This window comes from Ipomoea nil, unplaced genomic scaffold, assembly GCF_001879475.1.
Source record: "Ipomoea nil cultivar Tokyo-kokei standard unplaced genomic scaffold, Asagao_1.1 scaffold0679, whole genome shotgun sequence".
Taxonomy (NCBI): domain Eukaryota; kingdom Viridiplantae; phylum Streptophyta; class Magnoliopsida; order Solanales; family Convolvulaceae; genus Ipomoea; species Ipomoea nil.
In genome coordinates this window covers 1,163-26,759 of record NW_017617107.1, presented here as the reverse complement: position 1 = coordinate 26,759, position 25,597 = coordinate 1,163, and the positions used below count along the sequence as shown (strand labels likewise).

General features: G+C 32.5%; 1 protein-coding gene across 1 annotated transcript; it reads right to left on the bottom strand.

The window, feature by feature from the left end:
- Positions 1-15,222: 15,222 nt before the first annotated feature.
- On the bottom strand, positions 15,223-23,273 carry LOC109174974. The gene is made up of 12 exons (XM_019324221.1): positions 23,210-23,273; positions 21,746-21,883; positions 21,392-21,529; positions 20,896-21,033; positions 20,075-20,299; positions 19,903-19,971; positions 19,391-19,832; positions 19,209-19,310; positions 18,383-19,146; positions 17,071-18,288; positions 15,646-16,944; positions 15,223-15,236 (listed from the first exon to the last, which is right to left on the bottom strand). Exons 1-12 carry the CDS (start codon positions 23,271-23,273, stop codon positions 15,223-15,225), a joined length of 4,611 nt encoding a protein of 1,536 aa, XP_019179766.1.
- Between the last annotated feature and the right edge of the window lie 2,324 nt (positions 23,274-25,597).

Here is a 25,597-nt window from a genome sequence, read left to right as displayed (position 1 = left end):
GGTTTTTTGTATGTTTTCTTGATTTTTGTTTTTCTGTTTGAAGCTGGACTGCACAATGCCACAATGGAAGGAGATTGGTGGAATTGGAGACACCATTTTCTTTTCTTTTCTTTTTTATAGATAGATGTTACATGTGAGGCTGAGAAAACATGGTCCTAGAATGGGTGATGAGTTGGATGGAAAGAAAAAAAAATGTTATGCTTAAGATACCTCCTAGGATACTTAATTAAGTAATAATATGTAAATACGGATCTCTCAGACTCCGATCCCATTCCTCCACCTTCTTCAGAGCGATCAATGAGTTGCTCTCGTCAAGCTCCACGTCCCTACAACCATTGTCCCGTTATGAATTCATCGAAACTGTACTGTTTCATTATTATTATTATCATGATAACGTTGATATTAATTACTCCAACCAACTAATAACCGCGTATATTTTATTTACAAATTATTTTGATGAATATGGCCTACATCACAACCAACACAAAGTGTAATTATGATATTTAACTGGGTACAAAGAGGTTGGGTTGGGGTTGGGGGTGGGGTTGGGGGGTTAAGGATGTTGGGGAGAGTAGATATCTTAGGACAGGATGTTGTATAGATGTGATGTGTGTGTGTTGAGCAGCAAGTGGGGATGTTTGGTGTGTGAGAGTGTGTCCAAAAAGAGTGGCTTTTACTAAGCATATATATATATCTGTGTTTGTTTCAAAAGCTGCAATTGCTGTATGTGTGGGCATTTACTATGTGCTAATAAATTGTGGTTTGGGCATACATATATGATGAAGTTATGTTGCACCCATTTCAGGTGGTCCTCACCCCCTCCTCTGCTCCTCTCATCTCATTTATAACTTCACTTTCAACTAATATTTTATGCTTAATTTCTTGCTCTTTTCTCCCTCTTTTCTCTTTCTGCTCAACAAAGATTATGACCTTAGTTTTACAATAATAAGTAACTTTTTCAAGTATTAGATTGGATTTGCATTGCCAACTACTATGTAGTGTGATAGCATCACAGTTATCCATCCAAGTGGAGATTCTTTAAGCTGAAAAAATGTTTGAGAAAGTATATAACGGATACTACATTGTAAAGAATCATAAGTACAGTCTATCTCTATTGCGGATAGTTTGATATCTGCACAATCTTCAAGCGTGAGATACAAGAAGATCGAATGCCAAACGTTTTAGGTTGCTTTTCTAAAAAGTTCACCAATGGTGTAACTTGAGATTTTTGTCTTAGAAATCATTCTTTTGTAAGTACTGCAGTTACTTAGTCAAGAGCAAAGAGTACACACAAAAACGTATATTGGCAACTTGATGGAAGCTAGATAATATTTAGAGAAAATTTCAATTTTGGTCCACTGACTATTGCACTTGTGTTAATTGCAACACTTGACTTTCAAAAATGTTAATTTAGTACATTGACTATGCAATTTCTATCAATTTTGGTCACGCCGGCCAAATTACCGGCCAAATCTCAAAATTGCCGGCCAAATCTTACCGGAAAAACTTAACTCATTAAATAAAAAGGGCAAAAGTGTCATTTCATGTTATTTAAACATCCTTTGGGCTTCCTTCTCTTCTCCGACATCTTTCCCCTCCTCGTCGCCGGCGTTCACAATGGATTCCCAGTACCTCCCAGGCTTCATCTTCTTCGGTGGATGTGGGCAGCTTTGCAGGACGGCCAACTCTCTGCCGGAAAGACGTTTTCCATTCACACAGACAAGATAGGAAGGGAGTTGAAGAGGAGGATAACAATGGATATTGATGGGAACCTCAGAATATACAGCTTGGATGATTCAACTGGGGAGTGAACGGTAACCTGGCAAACTCTTCAACAGCCATGTGGGGTACATGGAATCTGTGGAAGAAATGGTATTTGTAATTATGGTCCAGAGCCCAAGTGTTCATGTCCTCCAGGGTATGTGTTTAGCAATTCCAGTGATTGGAGCGGAGGCAGCAAGGCTTTGTTTAATAAAACAACTTTAGTAACTCTGCCAGTCAAGTTCTTGGAGATTCCTCAGGTGGATTACTGCGGATTTGATCTCAATTATACTCAGCCTTTCTCCCTGGAAGACTGCAGGAAATTGTGTTTAGAGGATCGGAGGTGTGTAGCGTTTAGCTACAGGCGAAATGGGGAGGGAAAATGTTTCACCAAAAGCACCCTTTTTAATGGCTACAGATCTCCAGATTTTCCAGGAAGTATATTTATAAAACTCCCCAGAGATTTACCAGTGCCAGAATATGCAGGTATCGTGATTCTCAACCGTTCTAACTTGGTATGTCCAGAAGATGCAGCAGAAGTTCTTGTTGGTTCTCCTTCAATGTACGAAGAGAAACCTAGAAAGCTGAGATGGATTTATCTGTACTCGTTTTGTTTTGCATTTGGTGGGATTGAACTTGTTGTTTTCTTGTTGGGTTGGTGGGCTTTATTTAGCAAGCATGGGATTCCAGCTTCAATTGAGAATGGGTGGTGTCTACGAGGAAGAAGAAGAAGCAAATAATTTTTTAATTTTTTTAACGGAAAATGACTGTTTTGCCCCCCTGAATAAAAAATTTAAAAATGTTTAAGTTTTTCCGGTGAGATTTGGCCGGCAATTTGGCCGGCGTGACCAAAATTGATAGAAATTGCATAGTCAAGGTAATAAATTAACATTTTTGAAAGTCAAGTGTTACAATTAACACAAGTGCAATAGTCAGTGGACCAAAATTGAAATTTTCTCTAATATTTATATCCACCATTAGACATCATTTCTTCAATTCTCTTAAATGTCAGATTAATGAAGAAATTAATTGGAAGCTTTTTGTAACTCTCACTATCATTATATTCATAATGATAACAATAATTTAAATTTAATATTTAAATTATTGTATAACCGAGCAGGAGTTCATTATATTATTAAATATAATAATTACAACTTGTGGCAATCTGAGAAGTCATTCGAAGACTAACCTCCCGAGAAGTCAACTTCCAAAGAGTGAAACCCAAGAGAAGTAAAATTCAAGAGAAGTAAAACCAAGAGGAGTAAACTCAAGAGTAGTAAACCCAACTTCTCTAAAACAACATCTCTGAACAACCTCTCTTAAAACAACTTCTCTAAAGCATTTTTTGATCAATCAAATCATAAGCTTCCTACCAAACATAAATAATATTTTCAACTCCACAACACCAAAATATTATTTATGCTTTTAGTAGACATGTCTGAATACATATATTCAACCATTTACTATATAAACAATTGTTATATCGTGCACCAGGGCCCACAATGCATTGTGTGCTCTAAAAAATTCTCTGTTTCGTATGTACAGAATTATATAGTAGAATACACATAAACTCTTAACATAATATACATAATCTAACATAATACATAATACACATAAACTCTTAACATAATACACATAAACTCTTAACATAATACAAATGAACTCTTAACATAATACACATAAACTCTTAACATAATACATATATAGAAAAAAAAAAAAAAAAAAAAAAAAACTGTAACGAGATTGGATGGACGAAACGTAACAGTGTCCGTTGCGTCGTCGCGTCAACTCTCCACGACTCCACCAACTTATAGAAACGATTTCGTTTTAGGCCAAGGCGCATTTTGCGCCCTGGTGCACGATATAATTTGCCCTAATATATAAGTTTACTTTTAGTATGTTCATTCATTCCCACCTAACTCTATTCGTATGTTCATTCATTAATCTATAGCTACGGCTTATTTTCAAAAAAAAAAAAAAAAAAAAACTTATATATTAGTGATCCACCTGGTAATGTAAACTATGATCTATGACATAATTAGAATTCTCTGTCATATGCCAATTTCTTCTTCATATTCATATATAAACAAAACACAATGATATGTGATTTGAGATATAAATAAAATAATATTTTAATCTAAATGATTGCTATATTTGATTAAGGGCAAAATTAGCTCAATTATTCAGGTCACCCCTTCCCAACAAGACAAAAAAAGTAAATATTTTCAAGATTATCATTAACCAATCTTCATTATAAAGTGTCTTTTCTTTGGTTCAATTGTGTTTTGTGTCTTTTTCTGCAATTTCTATTCTTTTCACCCCCATCTTTCCTCAAAATCAGAATTTATTTTATATAGCAGTCACAAAAATTAAATATATGTCCTTCACTCTACAATTTGAGTGCCTACCTAAATGTAATGCATAAAAGTATTCAAGATTTTGACTGTTTTATGTCACTTCGTATTTCTTAACGTGTTGATTGATTATTGATTTTAGGATGTAATTTTATTTTTTTGTCTCTTTTTTCTTTCTGGTGTAACCTCCTAGTAGTGTAGGATGCATGATGAGTGAATGTACTCCCAAAACAATAATACAGATCAAGCACCTTGTGTTCAATTAGCACCTCTTTGATTCTCCTTGAGAAAGGTCACAGAAAACTGATAGAGAAAGTATATTGAACAGATATTACATTGTAATAGAGTCGATAGTACAAAAAAAAATATTTTGGGTAAATAGACTAAAATTTTCACCAAATAATTCACAATCTGACGTGAAAATATATAATTTAATTTATATTTGACACAAGGTGGGGTTACCATGAATATGGTAACCGATAAATAAAAAGAGTTTTATTGTCATGTCAGATGATGAAGGATCTTGATTATTTTATTATTATTTTAAATCCTTGTAGCTTTATCCTATGAATTTTAATATCACTCATTAAAAAAAATGTATTTAATAAACATATATCTATTACAAACTAAGTTTCATGGTTTGTTCTACCTAACATTATTTTCTCTAATCCTATCACATATAATGTGAGATATCTTGTCTAAGAGGAGAAATAACTTTTTCCATGTATTACAATTAACCATCCTAAGATCGGTTTTTCAAAAAAAAAAAAAAAAAAAAAAAAAAACCATCCTAAGATCTCTCTACTTTTGTGTGTCTAAACATATATTCCATATGTCTCATTTTGCCTGTCGTGTTTATGGGTCGTTATATCGTGGATCGCGGTACACTTGCACCGCGGTCAAAAACGCCGCCCTTTCTCTAAGTAAAGAAACGGTTAAAGAAACTGTAGTTGTGTTGAATTCACACTGCAGTGTATACAAAATGAAACTGAATAACAGAGTTACTTTTTGCGGAACAGGTGCCGTTTCTTTCATTAAACAAAACGACGTTGTTTTGAAGCTCAGTGCATAATCGATTATGCACCGCGGTGCACGATATAATTTGGCCGTGTTTACTATTCATTGGTCAAATTAATTCTTTCTTTATTGCATATTTTCTCTAATAATTTTTAATTATTTTTAAATTTGATTTTTTTGTGTTTAATAATGTTTTTAATGTAGTTTCTAAATATATAAATTTTATATACTAATACTAAACTTAATATTATGAAAAATTGAATTAAAAATAAATTCAGTCAACCCTGACAAACAAAATGGAACGGAGGGAGTATGAGCAATTATTAACTTGTGGACCATAGTCTACACAAGTTGTGTGGACCATATTTTGTATACTGTAAAATAATGTATATTCAATACAAAAATAATGTATATTTAATATATTAAAAATGTATCATTTGTTATGTTCCACATAACTGATCCCAACCATAATTTGCCGAGTACGAGCTAGTGTGAACAAGGGAACGAGTTTATGTTTTTTCCTTGCTTAATACAATGTGTATAATTACACTTCTAAGCCCATAAATGTGAACAAGGGAACGAGTTTATGTTTTTTCCTTGCTTAATACAATGTGTATAATTACACTTCTAAGCCCATAAATATATTAACACAATTACAATCATTATATTCTTCCCAAAAGCTTGAATCCAAGGGCCTCACACCCGGCTCGACAGAGCATCTGAGTGGATGTAAATCATGGTAACTCAAATGAACCACAGAGGTTAGACATTTGTTTACTACGCACAAGGAACCCCCCTCATTTTGTGAGATCATTCCCACACTGCCGCTGGTGAGACTTGGTCCCTGGTCATTCTTCCCAAACTTCACCCCTATGACCAATTGAGTTGTCCATGCGGACAACAATCATTATATTCATATGCATGTACCAATACCAATTAACTAATTAAAAATGGCCCTTAGGGTTGGGATTCAGTCTTTTGGAAGAATACTAATTAAAAATGAATTACAAAACCCTAAATAAACGTTGACAAAAATCACCATAAATGAAGACTAAATTGCAACATTCTAGCTCTAATTAGTAAAATTCAAACCTTTTGACTTCATTTTTATCATTAGGCAAAGAAATCAATGGCACATATATAGGATATAACCTGTATAAATAGGAAAAAGGAAGACAAATAACATTTTTTTTTTGGGTTACGAGGAGACCTGGAACCATTACATGAGGATGCGCATTGAGTAAACTATATATACTCGTGTAATAGAACTCAAATCACACTAGGAAACCTTGTGCAATGGGATTGACCAAGAAGGTGTTGACAAGAATCGAATTTATGATCTTTTAGTACGAGAATCATACTTCACATACTCAACCACCTCTTTCGGAGCAAGTAGCATCTTTGGTTTAGAAAATGATTATTTCCTTTTTGAAGGGAATAGCTCATTCTTGAAAATACTATTCTTAGTAGTAGAACTTAAAAACAAACAAGGGAATCAGCACATTCCCAATACATTATTTCCTTACTAACTTATTCTGTGAACCAAATAAATTGTAACATTGTACTAGCTACTAGAAAACTTTTGATTTGCAACATCAACTTTTGCATTTCATTTCAAATTTGTAATAGAACAAACAGTTGATTGTAACATGCATTGCAATGAATTGATAATTGATTGCAATAAAGTTCATTAATTACGGTAATACACCAAAAGACTTGGAATTGAAAAATAGGCATATCAAAGTAGACTAGTAATATGAACAAGCTTTTTATTTTATTTTTTATTTTTTGGTATAAACCCTATTACAAGATAGTGTCTGTTCTATACTTTTTCTAATTACTGTAGCTCAAAGAGTCAATACCCCATCGCCGAGTTTCAATTATGTGACCTTCCCTCAAGGGGAACTACAGAGGTGTCATTTGAGCACAAGGTGCTTGGTAGTAATATGAACAAGCTAAGAAAAAGTTTGGACATGGAAGAAAAGACATATATAATATAATCAGCGGTTGTTGCAAACAATTAAGTTCCTGTAGACACAGGAAAGTCTCAGCAAGTTGGTGAGGGTAACATGCTAGCTTTAACTTATGAACAAATTATTAAAGGTGCAATATAATAAAAACAAAATAGAATTAGTTGAATACCCTTTCCACCATCAATCACACACACTTCTACTTTAACCCATCAAATCGTTTCCACACATACAAATCACTTAAAATTAATTACACACCTTTGGAAGAACACGGATTCAAAAGAACCATTTGGTATTAAAAGCATGATTGGATTGTCGTCTAATCATTCCATTCTTAGTATGTAAACGCTCTAATTTTCCAAGATAATCTTGTGACACTACTTAAGGAATGATACCCTAATAAAATTATGTCTTCTCTTTGATTTACAAGAAATCCTACCGCCGCTATCTGAAACTGGAAATGCGTTCTGGGTGAAACTCATCACCTTAGCTTGTGACTTAGTCAGGAAGAACCACAATGAGGTAAACCAGCTTAGGTTGTCCATACCTGACTGGCTCAAATCGAGAAGGCTTATAGACCACTCCTACTAACCTGGAGGGTGTGGTTGAGTGGAAGGGACTCATCCATCCTTAACCAAAGGTCAAGGGTTCGATCCTTGGCTTTGGGAATGGAGCAGCCTTAAATCTTCAGGCCAGCTGTCCCACCCAAAAGATGTGCCTACAATTTAGCGAGTGGATTGGTCACTGTGTCCGACAGTGAAAACTCTGGGTATACTAAAAAAAATAGACCACTCCTACTAGGAGTACGCCAAACTTGGAACCTTGTGGAATTGGTTGTCATATGTTGCATGTGCCAATTCAATAACCTAGCTTCTAGCTAGTTAAGTGTCATCATAAATTGATAATAATGTGGTTTAAAATAACAAGTAATGTAGTGTTGTTTGGACTGACCCAAGAGTACAATTAAGTAGGCAAGTATGTTTTGGCATATATGCAGTCGTGGGCACAACTCATTGTGCATAGCAGCCCGTGACACTTAGGCAATATAATAGGACAAGTAAGAAGATCCATCACACAATCATATAGTGTTTGTGCAGTAGTGAGTACTCCTCAATGCAAATTTTACGATTGTCTGCCAGGGTATATATGCATCAAGTGCAGCTAAAACAGCTATATATGTTGTACCTTTGCCTTCCAACAAGAATCCAAGAGTTATGTTGTAAAATGGATTTTTTTTTTTTTTTTAATTGTGATGATAGTATCTTATAGACTTATACAATTGATTGACGGAATATTAGGGTGAGTTTTTCGTTCTCAAAGGATTGACGATAGATGCAAAGCTTATATATGTCTCTCACAAGTACAAAGTACTAAATTTTCTTATGGAAATTTTAACCCTAAACTATTAAACATTGGATGATGCAAGTAATAGAACAAATAACAATTGGAAGGAATAATAGTTAAGAATAGGCGGAAAGGCGAAGGGGAATTGAATAGGAACTTGGATTAGATCAAAGCAACATAACCGAACCGGGAATAAGAGAAAGAGCCAATTGGCTTGATGACGGATGTCATTTAATCGGGAGGAGGCCTTTTTCAGGTTTCCACACTCCTAGAACACTTAAGGACATTCTCATGACTCATGAGTGTCGTCTAAGAAGCATTTCATCAAATACCTTGATATTGGCATCCCCCACTTCCCTTTTCTCAAAGGTGAAGCAATGTTGATTAACCCCTAGATTCTAGGTTAGGTAATCACTTTCTAATTGAAACACAATCATATTAATTAACATCATCAAAGAAGTCAAGTCGCATATCTGATCTCCTACTCAACCAATTCAAGGTCACATTTCCATGAACCTAATCTACATCCCTATCACCCTCATAAGAAAATTACTCACACATGATTATGCTAGAAATGACAATAGATTCAAGATCAAAAGAGTAATCCATAGCAATCACAAAGTAAGAAATCAAAATAGCAAGACAATAATAAAAAATGCAATGCAATGAAATTGAAATTGAAATTGACTTATCTATTAGCTAGGAGATAGAAATTGCAAATCAAAGTCTTCAATCCTTACTTCCGAAATCATGAAAATGAACTTGAATCTAACTAGAACTTGTATTGGAATTGGAATTGGAAATTGAATTCTAAGGTTTTAAGGACTAGAAAAAATGACTAAATATGAAAGTTAAAATTTCCCAAAGAAAAGTAACCAACACAAGTGTAAAAGTCCCTAAAGGCTAAAAGTCCAAAAGTCCCTAAATAAAATTTGACTTCTCCTATTTATATTCAGGAATATGTTGTGTCCTCGTGATGGCTTTGATCAACTTGCAGAAGCATGCGTGTCACGAACCACTTCGCGTTGTGATGACCAACGTGACAACAAAGCACCCTTTGCAGAAGTTTAATTTGTCTCACGAATTGAACCATCATCACATTGTGATGCTACTCGTGATAGTAGAATATACATTGCAGATGTTTCCCTTACGAGCTGAGCCCTATCACGTGAATGACGACGTCATTTGGCTTCCATCCTATTTTTAGGTTTTTGCTTTCAAGATCTATGTAGAGGCTTTGAATATCTTATGAAAAATGAGGTAGTATAGCAAAAGTTAGTATTTTAAAGGTTAAAAGTATCAAGATGGAGAACATATGAGTTGAGAGCTTTTTTTATGTAGGGTATTGCTACTTATGTTTATTTTGGTTGGAGTATATATGAGACTTTATAATCTACTAATAATAATAAAAATAATAAGAGTCAATGTTGGTAAGGTTATAATATGAATAAAAATTATGTTTGTGTAATAATGTGCATTGATAATTTGTACATTTTGATTTATTTCTTGTACAATATAAGACATTTTCAAAGTTGTCATTTTTTTTTTCTTTTTACTTTTCTATTTATATATAAACTTTAGTAATGAAATATTCTATTATCTTTATTATTCTTAACTTACTCATTACAAAATATTTTTGAAAATAATAATAATAATGATGATGATGATGATGATGATGATAATAATAAACAACAAGGACGATGAGGAGGGATATTTTGTTTTTGTATTATTATCATACTCCACAACAACCTTCAACAACAAATTCATTTTTTTCTTTTCTTTTTCTTTTTGCTCTTCAATTGAGATAAGATGGCATGTAAATAATGTTTTGCAACCTGCGAGGCTAACTCAATTGATTCGATCGATCACCCTAAAGTCTTATTTCAGTTCTAGTGTGAGAATTTGAATCACACTAAGAATCTGACTTGTGATTTACCTTAATAATTATAACAACAACAACAAGAATAATAATAAAAAAAATAATAATAATGTTGGTTCAATCATGTATGATGAAGGCGGGCAGGCATGAGGGCGAGGCAAATACGAATCTGATAATGGAAGCGCATCAATCCCCTCAAAGGCCAAAGCTTCAATTCGTACTTTCTACTGCGTCTGCGTAGTGTACAAATTAAAATCGACAACTCTTTCTCCTCACCGCAAAATGCGCACACATTCTCATCTTCAACAATCCCATGTTCTGTGAACACAAATTTTTTTAAAATTTTTATTTTTCATTCAAAAATTTTAAAAAAATCAAGTTAACAAAAGTGATTCTTTTCTCCATTTTTTTTGAAGATTAAAATAATAAAATCGTAATAATTCACTTAGCTTTATAGTGGATCAAATTAAAAACATATATATATTATATACACACACAAATCTATACTTCAATCCTAATATGAATAGCATAATCTATGATGATGTCTTCTTCATATACATATTATGACAACCATATGTTGTTTGATATATAAATAAAATATTATAATATACAGAGTAATAGATTAAACTACTATATGTTTTAATTAGCTTCAATACTAGTTGGCAAAAGCTTTAATTATGGCAGTCGAGATCCTTAAAAAGGATAGGGATTTGCAATCAATGGTTTGCTGTTTGTGGGTTGTATTATTATATATAGTCTAATAATAAATGGTATATATTTTATTTTCGTCCTACACTAGTTAAAAATATAGAAATGGTGGGGTTGAATAGACTTTTATCAGTTTAAAAAATTGCATAGAGTGTGCACATTGAAAGTATTTTACTAGTTTTGTTTAGGTGAAATTAACACAACGGAATTGGTTAAAACGTTTGAAGTCATTTGAAGTTGTCTAGATCGTTTTTGAATATAAATGGCAGGATGCGAAAGTAGTAATTAAGTAAAGAGTGGAGACATTAAATTAAGTCTATTAAATTTTTGCAATAGTTTTAATTCTTCGTGTAATGACTTTTCGTATGTTGGATCTGTTGTTAAGCATTGCTTAGGTATTGCTAGAGACATTGGGGACGTCACTGTCCACCATGTTAAGAGGTCAGCGAATCATGTAACTCACGCGTTAGCACGGGCGACTGATTCTTCATCTGTCCTTAGAGTTTGGGACACTGTTCCGCCTCCTTATATTTCGGATTTGGTTATGCCTTGATTTAATATATTCCCTTTGGTTTTCGAAAAAGTAAAGAGTGGAGAGAGGGTTATAATAGTGGTTTAATATAATGGGTGGTATAAATGTATAATCCCTCTAATTCAATAGTTTCCTTAATACTAAGGAAAAAAAATCTATTAATGTATATTAATATACCTAATCTACAAACTTAATAAGAATCAATAAAATTACGGAAACTAAAAATGTTAGTTTAATTGTTAGTCTTATTTATTATTCTTAACTTACACATTGATTTTTATAAGAAAGGTCTTAGGTTAGAATCGCATCCCAATCAAAATTGGCATAATGGTTGAACATATACTATTAATATGTTAGAGTGTATTAAAAAAAATACAATATAAAATTTAACATGAACTTTGGTTAATTAATCAAGAACTCATTTGGCAACAAGAACTTTGGTTAATTAATCAAGAATTCATTTGTGGTCGGGAGTGGCAACAAGAACTTTGGTTAATTAATCAAGAATTCATTTGTGGTCGAGAGTGGCAACAAGAGGAAGCATGGGTCACGCCAAACTGGTAAAATTAATAGGATTTTGTGTTGCAAAAACTATGCTTGGGTACTATCTAATGAGGGTATTTCCCTAAAAAAACTGCTATTACACACCAGTTAATCAAATATTTCTACCACATGTCATATTTATGGATTCTTGAAATATTTACTTTTATAGAAAATTTGATAATATTGCATTGATATACGACAAAATACCGAATGATACTTTGATAAATTCTGAAACACTAATTTAATAATACACATTGAGCATTAAACTATTCATGCAATGCGCGTGTGATAACTTGTTAATATATATACAAGTGAGATCATCAGCAGGGCCGGATTTTAGGCTGTGCAAGCTAGGCTACAGCACAGGGCCCAAATTTTAGAGGGTCAATATTTAATTTTTACTTAGCTAGTTTAGAAATAAAAACGAAAAGTTTTCAATTAAACTTAAAAGGCTCTATGAAGAAATGGTACAAATGCGTGTTTATTGTATTTTAACTTGGAGGTTAGAAGTTTGAAACTTGTGTGCTACTCTAATTTTGGACATCTCCCTATTTTTAAAATCCTTTTGCATTGCGAGTTTGCGCACACTATTATTATTATTATTATTATTATTATTACTAGTATTTGTCCCGTGCGATGCACGGAAAATATGTTATAGAAATATACCTTATATGAGGTTTATTCATATATAAAATTTTTGTTATTTAATAATTATTATGTGTGAATTCCTATGATAAAATTATGAACATAAATATATTTACAATTAAAATAATATTTAAGGTGGGTGATTACTACAAATCTTAAACTATATTAAAAATTTAGTACATAGTATTTAATATTACAAATTTTTAAGAACTTAGTAAACTACAATAGTAATTGAATTACAATTTTAGAGTCACTACGGATCAAAATTTTTAGACCTTTGAGATTTCTAACTCTAGATGTAGCAACGTACAATTGACCTTTAAAGACCAAAATCACAATCTTAGTTCGAACATTGATTTTTTCTTCCAAATATTATCGAATTAAGTGTGTAATCAATAAAAGATGAGAACTAATAATTCGAGAATATAATCGTAATGTTACTAAGCCTACTTCATGTCAATTAAGTTGGAGAGTGTTGTTGGATAGTATCCGATGAATCCACGAATAACGCATCTTTGTCTCCGTAGTCCTCAATATGCACATCAATAATCTTAAATATTAGGCCGCCTAGCTATGCCATATATTAATTTCAAACTTATGAACTTTGGGGTTGCATGAAATAAAAAGTATATTTTAAATTACTAAGGGTACATTATATATGTATGTAAGGTACTTTCAATAAAAAAAAATAATGTATTTTTAATATATTAAAAATGTATTTGATATTCATGATCCCTACAATTATGTGGACCATCATTCACACAATAATTTGCCAGTAGAAATTGAAATATAATAAATATATATATATATATATATATATATATATATATATATATATATATATATATATATTAGAAACTGTGAATGAAAATTATTATCATTATTATTATTGCAATTATTATTATTATTATTATTATTATTATTATTATTATTATTATTATTATTGTTATTGTTATTATAATTAACAATATTATTATGGTCTTGTGAAAATTAAATGTTGATGATCACCATTTAATTTTGACAAGACCATATGGCTTTATTATATATAGGATTATTATTATTATTATTTTTTTTTTTTTAACCCTTTTGCGTTGCGAGTATGCACACACTATTATTATTATTATTATTATTATTATTATTATTATTATTATTATTATTATTATTATTATTATTATTATTATTGTAATTTATTTCATAATATGTCTTTTGGCTTTTTCTTTGTGCACGGTAGCATTTTACCACCTTCTTATTATTATTATTATTATTATTATTATTATTATTATTATAGAAAAAATTACGATATTGATTTTAAAGATTGTGATTTTGATAGGACCTTATTTATTTATCAGAGCAGGGCCACAAAAATCTAAAAACTCACCATGATCATAGACCCCTTCACAAAAATCTTTTATAAAGACTTGTCGTTACTTAATTTTTCACAAAGATCTCCGTACAAAGTCCCCTTGTTACTTCACATCTCACAAGGATATTCTATAAAGTTCCCTTGTTAGCACAATGCGATCTTTCTTCAATTCATCATAAGATTAGTCGTGCAGTCCCCTTACAATACTTAGTTACCAAATTTTGTTCTTCTACCAAGAGTAGTATGTTTCACTTCAAGGAATAGTTGAAGGTTGATATGTTAAATACTTTTAGAGAGAGTGCTTAATTGATAATGCTTGAAAGCTTTGGTTGCTAAAATGCTTAAGTTCGTTCAGTAGTTCGTCTTATCTCTGTTGAAGGAATTTTTTATTTATTGCTTATTGTAGATGAATTTATTCATTTTTAATTCAAGTTCATTTAATTTTTTTGCGATTTAAATTAACTTGTGGTGAATAAAAGTTGAATCGGGATCAGTGGTGAATATGAAGAGGGTTTTGAACCATTTTTAAAATTTGTAAAGGCAAACTTCCAAGGGAAAATGACACTTTTTCCCCCTGTGTTGTTTACTAATAGTACATTTTCCCCCTGTGTTGTTTGTGTAACCACTTTATCCCCCTCAATTATTTTTGAAGTGGCTATTTTTTCCCCTTTCCATTAAGTAAGTGTTAGGGTTGTTAAATATGAGGGTAAAAATGACATTTCACTTCTTCTTCTTCTTCTTCTTCTTCTTCTTATTATTATTATTATTATTATTATTATTATTATTATTATTACTATTATTATTACTATTACTATTACTATTACTATTACTATTACTATTACTATTACTATTACTATTACTATTATTACTATTACTACTATTACTACTATTACTACTACTAGTAGGTGCACCCGCGCGATGCGCGGCTATATATATATTATGATACATATACAGTATAATATAATTAGATGAAAAAATATATAGTTTGAATTCGTAATAGTATGATATATATACAGTATAGAATATAGTTATTAGACCTTTAAAAATGTGAAATGAAAAGTAGTGATTTTATTCGACATTGATGAAAATAGTAGTTTTATTATACATTAAGAGACTCTACCTATATAGTACATAAAATATGACGTATAATATAATAAGAATAAGAAACCTAATAAGAAACGTATTATTGAAACAAATTGTTAATTGTTATTATACATTATTGAAAACTTCTTTGTACACAACATTTTTAGTCGTACTAAGACATGATACACTTTCCCCGCAAATCAAAATTTTCAAACCCCTAGGGTTACTAACTCTTGAAACAGCTACGTATAGTTGTCCATGGTTAAAGACCGGTTTTTTCAACAACAACCCAACTTTAGCAAGCGTTTGTCCTTGACTTTTGTTGATTGTCATGGCATAGGATAGCATCAAGGGAAATTGCTTTCGTTGAAATTTGAAAGGCAATCTAGGATCTGACGGTGTAAGAGACATCCTAGGAATCAATACTCTGGTTCCTGCATTTGTACCGCACATGATTTGGCCTTCCAACACATGGTCAGCCAACCTTGTAACAATCAACCTTGTACCGTTGCATAATCCTAATGTGTGATCAATATTTCGCAACAGCATAACAGGTGATCCAACTTTCAATGTCAACGCATGATTTGGGACTCCAGAACATCTCAATGCATTCAAGAATTCCGGAGTGTGCAAATCCGCTAACATGTCCACATTGGCATCTGACTTACACACAGAATCACAACTCAGGTATGTCTTACTCTCAGCGGGATTATGGTCATTCATGTATTGGTTAACGGCATCTACCACATCCAATGTTGGAGCTAAAATTGCACTATGATTAAGATATGACAAATCGGCAAGTCCCAGTCGGAAATTGGGGAAAGTGCTATCAACAATTGTAGCAATAGGGTCATCTTCGCACTTTAACAACAAATCTTCTGGAATAGTAATCTCTGACTCCCCATCCAGTTGACACCCAATCATTCCGTCACCTATATTAGCTATCCATTTAGCAAATTCCTCGATCTCCTTGCACTCGGATTCTGATTGAACACTTTTCAAGCGTAGATTCTTAGTCAGCCTCAAGACTTTACAGGATTGCCATAGATAGGATGAGATAATGCTCGCACGAACTATATCCGGTCTAGTACCCTTGGGAATGACTGGTAAAATTTGCCTGAAATCGCCACCCAAAACAACTGTTTTGTCACCGAATGTCATATCAGAACTCCTTGGATTTACGAAGCGCATCAAATCCCGCATAGTTCGATCCAAAGCTTCAAAGCAGAATTTATGCATCATTGGGGCTTCGTCCCATATTATCAGCTTTGTTTGCACAAGAAGTTCCGCCAGTTCACTGCCGTTCCTTATGTTGCACGTGGAATCTTCATTAACAGATATCGGTATAGCAAATCTGGAATGCGCCGTACGACCACCAGGTAATAACAGCGAAGCTATGCCGCTAGAAGCAACATTTAAAACTATTTGACTCTTAGACCTTAATGCGGAAGAAAGTGCTCGCCACAAGAAAGTCTTACCTGTCCCTCCATAACCAGATACGAAGAATAACCCACCTTGCTGGCAATCGACGTCAGTTAACACTTCATTGTATATTGCCCTTTGTTCGTCTGTTAACTGCCTTACCAATTCTTGATTCTCTTTCTCTTGTTCTCCACGATCGTATGATAATTCTTCTTGAATCAATCTATTTGCAATAATGTTTAACGCACCAAAATTGGTCGTTGGCATCTCAGGATAGTCCTTCAAACTCTTACCATGATTAGATAATAGCTTTTCAATCTGAACTAAAGCAAAGTTCATTTTCTGCGAATCGGTCAACACAAACTTTGCATACATATATATAAACATTTGTTGTTATAGCTCAAATACGTTAAATTTGACTTAATATTCTTTTAAAAATGTACGATTACCTCTGTTCTGCAGTTGTGTACGGATATTGAATTGGGCATCGTCTGATAGATGTTGCCAAACGGCGTGCCAAACTATTTCCGGTTTCCCCATGCAACTGCTCATTAGTAATGTCACAAACAATCTCCTCAATTGTTCCGCTGACGCCCAATAACTGGCTTCATCTATTGCATCAACATATTCGTTGTCATCATCAACTAAACCTCTTGCATAACACGCATCTCGGAATGAGTCATATTGTACTCCATTTACAGTCCTAATATCTTCGTAACTTTTAGGGCCGCGGACTTTGTTGAGCAAACACCTCAAATAGAAGATTTCACCAGTAGCTGGTGGGACATAGAATATACGTCCTATGGAGAACCCTTTCTTTCGTGGCTGCCATTTTCTAAGGTCTTTCTTCCAAACGAATCTTGTTGGCATCTCAACATAAGTAAGCTCTCTGGCACCGGGGTATGTTTTATTAGCTTCAAACCATTCTAAAAACATGCTCTGTGCTATCGTAGGTCTATTCACAATGTTCTCAACCGCATCATCATCTGCAAATATCACACTCTGTTGATTAGGTAGGTGAAAGCTTAACCTCTCTACCGAAGGCGCACGAAGTTGTATATCAAAACCAAACAGACGCCAGACCGCTTCACACGGGGATATGTACCTACAGTCATAGTACATATTTATCTCATCTACTGCTTTGCCATTCTCGTCATCATTGCCTGTTTTGTAAAATTCGGCTGTTACTCGATCATGACCCTTGTTAACATACTTGAACAGGTACTTGATTGACCTTGATTGGTTGCACCACTCGACATTTATATGAGCCTTGTACTTGAGTAATAAATATCTATTGTGCGGTACCACATACCTGTTGTCCAAGGCGATACCGTTCTTTGTAACTACACTGCCATTGTCTCTCCTTCTATATACCGGGTAACCATCGTCATCAAACGTAGAACTATCAACAAATCTCTTAGGAAAATGTTTAGAGCATCGCGCATTTACCATGCATGGAGAATTTGTCCTCGCTTTTCCACATGGACCATGCATCATAAATTCCTCTATCGCTTGGTAATACTCAGCATCTTTCTTTTCATCCGGAATCTCTGCGGAAATTATGTTGTCTAGAGTGAGAACTTGCCTAACTTCTTTACTTTTCTCCATAAAAAGTAATATATGAGCATGCGGAAGACCTCGCTTTTGAAACTCAATTGTATATATGACTGTAACAACATACAAATAAACATAATAATGTTAAGCAATTACCTAAAATTTATTTAGATAAATTGATTTAAAATAAAAAAAACAAAATATTACCTCCAGCCACAGGGCCAAATAGTTGATTCTTTCGACAGTCAGCTATCAAAGCATCCAACTTAATCTTGAATAAGCGGCAAATTATGTCCGGCCGGTCTTCTGGCTTCAACCTTTGATCTTTTAAAAAGCGTTGCACCTCAGGCCACTTCGGATTGCATGTAAAAGTTATAAATAAATCTGGGTATCCAATCCATCTACATATTGCCATTGCATCTTGGTAGTTTTGTATCATGTATCTAGCACCACCCGTAAAACTCGAAGGTAGTATTATTCTACGACCTTGGGCTGCAGGACTTATTTCACCCCTCGTCAAAGCATCAGTCAATCCACTATAACTCTCACACCTTAGGCTTTTTTGGTGTGTCCTTATATAAATTAGTCTTCCAGACTCAACCATTGTGTAGCCATCTACAACGAACTGTTGGAACAACCGTTTGGCAAATAATATGGTACTCGGAGCTGACTGTCTAGATTGTATGCGGTAGCAAAAAAACTCCCTGGGGCTAATCCTCTGTCTACCACCAGAAGAGCGCCAGCCTACTACGTCGGCGAATGCAATGTCCTCCCGATAACCATCTTCGCCATATGGAAACAAAATAGGGTATTGCAGTGGTAAGTATGAAGGATTTAATTCAGTAATCCTCTGTAGGTGGCCACCCTTCGATTGAACAATAATATCACGCTCTCCAATACTTGTATCCAGATCTCCAACAATTAAAGCTACTACTTCAGAAACTTGAGGCAGATTATATGTCCTCGCATCTCTAGTTCGTTTTCCCAACAACTTTATTTTTACTTCGGCGCATGGATAATATCCAACTCAGACATAGCCATGCGAAAAGACTTAACCAAGACATTATTTTCATCCAGGTCTTTCTGAATGACATTCACTATTTCTACATGAATGTCATCTTGGTCACCACTACCCCTACAACAACATATACTTGGAATTGATATTTATTTAGATAAAAAATAGTATTTAATGTGTAATTACGGAAACTTCTTTACCTCACAGCATTTATACGGTTGTTCCTTTCATTTGTCGTGTCGTATATGTATAACTGGGCAAAATGAGGTTCTTTGCCTTGTTCTGGAAGTAAAGTGCCCATTAGGTGGTAGTTTTGACCACTTAATCGAAAAATTGGAGGTGCTCCCCCCTTGTTCACGTTCTTGTCAATTTTTCCACCCATGGATGTGAAGCAGAACATGTTGTTGTAGGTCCTAATGTTGTGTAAAAACTCTTTTGATATTTCGTCATTGCCGAAAAAGAGATCAAATATACCTTTTGGTGGCAACTTATTATCCGGCAATTTGATCTTCCCATTGTTGCAACACAACATAAACAGTGGCGATGCTTTTGTTGACAAATTCTTCTTCCTTTCTTCAAACCAAAACAGAGCCCCACAATGGACGCACTGATTCGTTGCATCACCAAAATCGCAGTATTGACCTGAAACCAAATATATACAAATTTAAATACTGATTTATATTTCAGGCACGTATAAAACAAACATACATACCATGTTGTGGACCAGAGGATGTCCCAATTTCCGAGGTCTGCCTAACAGCGTTACCCGATATATTTGCATCTGAAATTAAAAAACATTTAAAAATTATTTTTAATATTGAAAGAGTGACCATATGTACTTTACTTATATTTGTTTGAAACACCACAGGGGACTATTTTTTTACCATCTATGTTCTGATTTGGGACATCGCTCATTGTATTGTTACTTTCATCTTCAAAGGCAGGTAGCAAGTCTCTGGTTGTTACATGGTCTTCGACAATTGCATATTTATCTAATGGTTTACGAATTGCCAATTCATCTTGTGTTATCGTCGAACCCGGATTTTGTTTATCTACAATAAAAAATTTCTGGCAATTGCTTGGACCTATTTGTGTATTGCACTGCCGTACTGTACACATACATAATATTAGACAAATTTAAAGAATAACAATATTTAAAGTGACAATTAATTGAGACCACTATATTTTATGGGACTATAAAAAAATAAGTTGGTAGCACGTACTAACATAAAAAGGATAGAATTCTTAATATTATAAATTAAATACACTTAACATTATAACTTATGCTACCCTAGAATATGAAATAGTAATTTAACTGTATAAGTATTATTATATTTTATTGGAAAAATCACATGATAGACCATGGTCCACAATAATGTGTGCACCATAAATAGGAATAAAAGTGAAAAAGTGTATTTCAGCAAAAAATTGATATTATCAAATAAATCATATATCAGCAAAAAATTAGTGAAATTACAATTCCACACATACTTATATGTACTATGAGTTACATTATAATTAAATTACACATAACAAAAGAAATATAACTATTTGAACAAAAAATTAGAAATTGATATTATCAAATAAATCATATATCATGCAAAAATTAGTGAAGTTACAATTCCACACATACTTATATGTACCATGAGTTACATTATAATTAAATTCACAAAGAGTCTATAGCAATTCAGCTTAGGGCATTTACCGGTAGTGATGTTACTCAATGGTGTGATATTTTCAGACAAACATCCTCGCTGGGGATTAGTGTAAGGAGTAGCTGTCGTCCGTTGGTCTTGATCTTGAGCAGCATTATTCGTAAAAGATGAGCAACCGAAATGATTTGCTGTGATTGAAAATATACCATTAAATTAAGAACTAATTCCAATAATTATAACTCGAAACAATTAAGTACACATAACATAAATAATTTTACAATTGCACAACTTTAATACGTAATCGAATAGAATTATGTAGACGACGGTCCACATTCTAACTTAAATACAATTCAAATCTAAAAGTATATATCATTAAGTACAATGTAATCAATTAATTACACCTAATCAATTAATTAGAAATTGATATTAAACATAAATTACATTACAATTATAACATTTAATTTGACAAACAGCTTCGAACAATTAACAGTATAAGGACATTTAAATTAACAATTAATGTATATCAATTCATATATTGGGATTTACCATTACTGATGTTACTGAATGGTGTGATATCTGGGGACAAACCACATCCCAACGGATTTTGGGTTCGATTATTTGGCGTATGTTGCTCTTTCCCTTGACCAGCATTAGTCATTAATGATGATTTGCAAAAATTATTTGCTGTGAGGAAAAAAGAATCAATTAAAAGACGATAAAAACAACAGTAAGTACAACAATTGACATTTTAAAATTTAATCACACCTAATGCTATTCATTACGCTAGCCTATAAGTGTAAATTGTAATTGTTTTAAATAAGGTTTACATAATAAGTAGACCAATAAAAAGGTTTTTTAAATTCACAATGATGCTATATCAATTGAACTTAGTTGATTTACCGTTAGTCATGTTACTCAAGGGTGTGATGTTTTGCGACAAACATCCTCCTAGAGGAATGCGGGAAGGATTTCTTGCCGAAGGCTGTTGTTTTCCTTGAGCAGAATTATTCCTTGATGATGAGTTGCCCAATTGATTTTCTGCGAATTAGAATAGAACATTAAAATAAATAATAATCCAAATAATTAAAAATCCTAAAAATGAATTACACATAACACAACTAACAGTACATAATTAATTTCGAATTGTTCAAGATTTACCTAACAATTATTTACAAATTAGTGATTGTGCCACTAAACACACCTAACGGATAATCTAATTGTGATATATATATATATATATATATATATATATATATATATATATATATATATATATATATATATATAACCTGAAATTGTAATGGCTATATAGTAACACTAATTTTATTTGACAAACTCTTAAGTATAACATTGTCCACAATAAATACCATTAGAATTGTTAAGATTATATATCTAATTAATTACACATAACAATTCAAAATTAAATATATAAATAAATAACTATATACATATCTATATATTTATTTATTAGTTTATATGTATAAACTATTTAAATATATATATTTTCTGTATATATATAATTTGCCGCACATAATATATATATATATATATATATATATATATATATATATATATATATATTAATTATTATTGTTTTTCCGGTCGGAATATTGAGAGAAGAGGAAGGAGGCTGATAAGCCTTCTCCTTCGCTTGACCTCTCCTTCTCTCATGTCTGAACCGCTCTGTTCTTCAGCAATTCCAAACGATCTTCCTATATTTCTCTGTCAAGCCTAAATCTAGATCAGTCCTAAGTCGTAATCTCCGATTCAACTGTTCTTATTGAACATTATTTCCGGAGAAATTGTAGTCCGGTCTCGCTTAGCATCGATCCGATTTTCAATACACAATCCCGATCTTTCCTTTCTGTGAAAGATCGTAGTGTTCAACAACGGTAAATGGTGGCAATCGCGTTTCAGTGAAGCTAATTCTCCAATTCTAAGGTTAGTATGCTTTAAATCTACACAAAATTTGTTTAGGGTTTCGTACTTTTCATTGTTCTTTGTTCTAAAATTGATCTACATTTCTGGATCTACGCATGCATATCGATAATTCATAGTCCAATTTATTGATTTCAGATTTGTATGATTCATAGCCATTAGTGTTCTAAACCGTATTCTTTTAGAAATTGCTCTAAAAACACCAAATAGAAATTACTCTTAACTGTTTAACAATCATTTTCAAAATGGTATAGCTATATTATTATTCACACAAACCCTAACCTTTTTTTCGACTTTATCATGTTGTTTTTCATGAACATACTGGAATTTTTTGAGGAGACAGAGAGCATAAACAGAATCGCACAGGAAGAGGATGCTATAATGAAGCTTAATTTGAAGTATTAAAAAGATAAGTTTCGAACTTACCTTTATTTTCATCACTTGGTTTCCTTTTGATGCCTATAATTGTTGATTTAGTGATTTTCCTCATTGCTCTGTCTATTGTTTTTACTTGAAAATGTAGATGTGATTTGTCTATTTTACTGGGGTATGAAACTGGCAGGTTGTGTTGGTAGTTAGATGGGGCATCCTTGTTTAGATGGGTTCATTGTAGTTTATTTTACTTTTGCCCTTGATTTTGAAAATAGGATTGGAACTGATGAAGAGTTTTCTCTTAATAGTAATGATAGCTGCCCATCAATTCTATTTAATGTTTAGGCAATGTGTTTCTTTTCCTAAGAATGATTAACTAATACTTAACAGGACAATAATTCCCTTGCCTTGGCAATGTATGGCAGTGTATTCACTTCTATGTTATGGCCAATTAAAATATAGTTTCAGTTTTTTAGTTAACCGAACAATGTTAATTAATTTACAACTCTGGAATTGCAATGCTGTTATCTAATTTCTTTCAAAATGTGGCTGCCAATTTATTCAATGTATGTGTTGATGTTATTATTTATTCTGGACAGAAATACTAACCTTGTTTATTTTTTTCTTTTTAGAGCTACTGAAGAGCAGCCAGCAGAAAAGAATCACTATGGCCTGATCAGAAAATAAGTTAAGACTCTATCTTGATTTGGCTTAGTTTAGATGACTTTGCACTGTTATAGTTTCACAGTTTGTAAGTCTGTTGTAAGAACCATTGAACACATACATTAATTATTTGATTCTACTTATGAAATATTATGAACACATTCTAACAATTTTAAATTTTTGGGGTATTTTTTTTAGAATGGAATAGTCCAAGCTTGTGACACATTGAAATGCAGCAAGCTGAAAAGAACCAAGCAATCAAAGACCACTAAAAGCATTATGGTCATATAAGCAAATAGGTTAAGACTTTATTTTTATTTGTCTGTCTTTAGATTAGTTTGTATGCATATACTTGCATAGTTTGTAACTTTGTTCACTTTACTTTGTAAATATTCTGAACACAGATTCTAACAAATTTTTTTTTTTTGTTATTCTTTTTAGAATTAAATAATTCAAGCTTTGAAGAAATTGAAGAGCATCCGTCAGAAAAAAACCAATCAATCAAAGACCACTAAAAGCAATATGGTGATATAAGCAAATAGGTTAAGACTTCCTCTTTACTTGACTGTAGTTAGATTAGTTTGTATGCATATACTTGCATAGTTTGTAAGTCTGTTCACTTTAATTTGTAACGCAATACTTTTCCATTACTGGTTTTTACTTTGCTGCATTGTTTTTTTCTATATAAGTATACAATTCTGTAATGTTAGCACAGTAATGTTAATAACTTTTTTTTTTTGCTCTTTGGTCAAAACTGGTATAACTATTTTGTATATATCATAATATACTTTAACTGTGTTTTATTGCAAGCAACAACTTTGGTTTTTTAATATTACACACATTCAGTAAGATGTCCTTGTTCAATAAATGGTCCTCGACTATCGAACAACTTCATATATTTTTAATTGTAGTGTCTTTGATATCTTGACTTTGGTGCATTATTTTATTCTATATAAGCATATAAGTGACCTTTGTGTATGATAAACTTTTTTTTTGTTAAGCAGATTCTCATTTATTAGTGAACACAGTAATTTAAATTCGCTTTTTTTACTCTTTGCTTAAGACTGGTATAATGTTCTTGTATGTATCATAAGATTCTTTAATTTGTTTTTATTGGAAGAAACAACTTTATTTTATTAATAATACAAACCTTGAAAACTGTCTTTGTTCTCCAAATGGTCCTCGAGTATCGACAATGTTAATCTATTTTTATTTGTATGCTATTTGACCTCTGGTATTTGTTAAATTATTTTATTCTATATTGCTATAAAAGTCAGATATGTTTAGGATCAAAACATTTTTCAGTTTAAAGGATTGTTGGTTTTTTTTGTTAAAACAGTAATGTAAATGAATAAAAAAACTCTTCTTTTAGTTGCTGTTATCTAATTTCTTTTTAAATGTGCTAGAAAACATTGATGGATTCCAGCTTGAACATCAATTGATTTCGAGAGATGCAAACAGAGTAAAGGAAGATTGTGCAAATAGGTAATTGGAACTAACACCTTTTTTTAGCACAGTATATTTACATATCTTCATATTAGAATTTCAAACAGAGTTAAAGAAGATTGTGCAAATAGGTAATTGAAACAAACTCTATTTTATAGGCACAATATATTTAGATATAAAGTCTTAGAATTGGAAATAGGAAAATATACCCTAAACCCTAAACTTCAAAGTCTAAATTGCTTGGCAAACTATTTCCATCTTGTTTGCCTTCTTAAACCTTGGCCACCTAGCATCTTTGCTAAACTTTGACACCTTTCATCCTTACTCTGAATA

Bases quoted from the DNA above. Each gene is read 5' to 3' on its own strand.
- LOC109174974 (XM_019324221.1), bottom strand. From the start codon at position 23,273: ATGAGGAAAATCACTAAATCAACAATTATAGGCATCAAAAGGAAACCA. The intron at 21,530-21,745 runs GTAAATCAACTA...TTTTCCTCACAG, and splicing joins CTTGAGTAACATGACTAACG to CAAATAATTTTTGCAAATCA. The intron at 19,972-20,074 runs GTAAAAAAATAG...TTTTAATTTCAG, and splicing joins CCCAAATCAGAACATAGATG to ATGCAAATATATCGGGTAAC.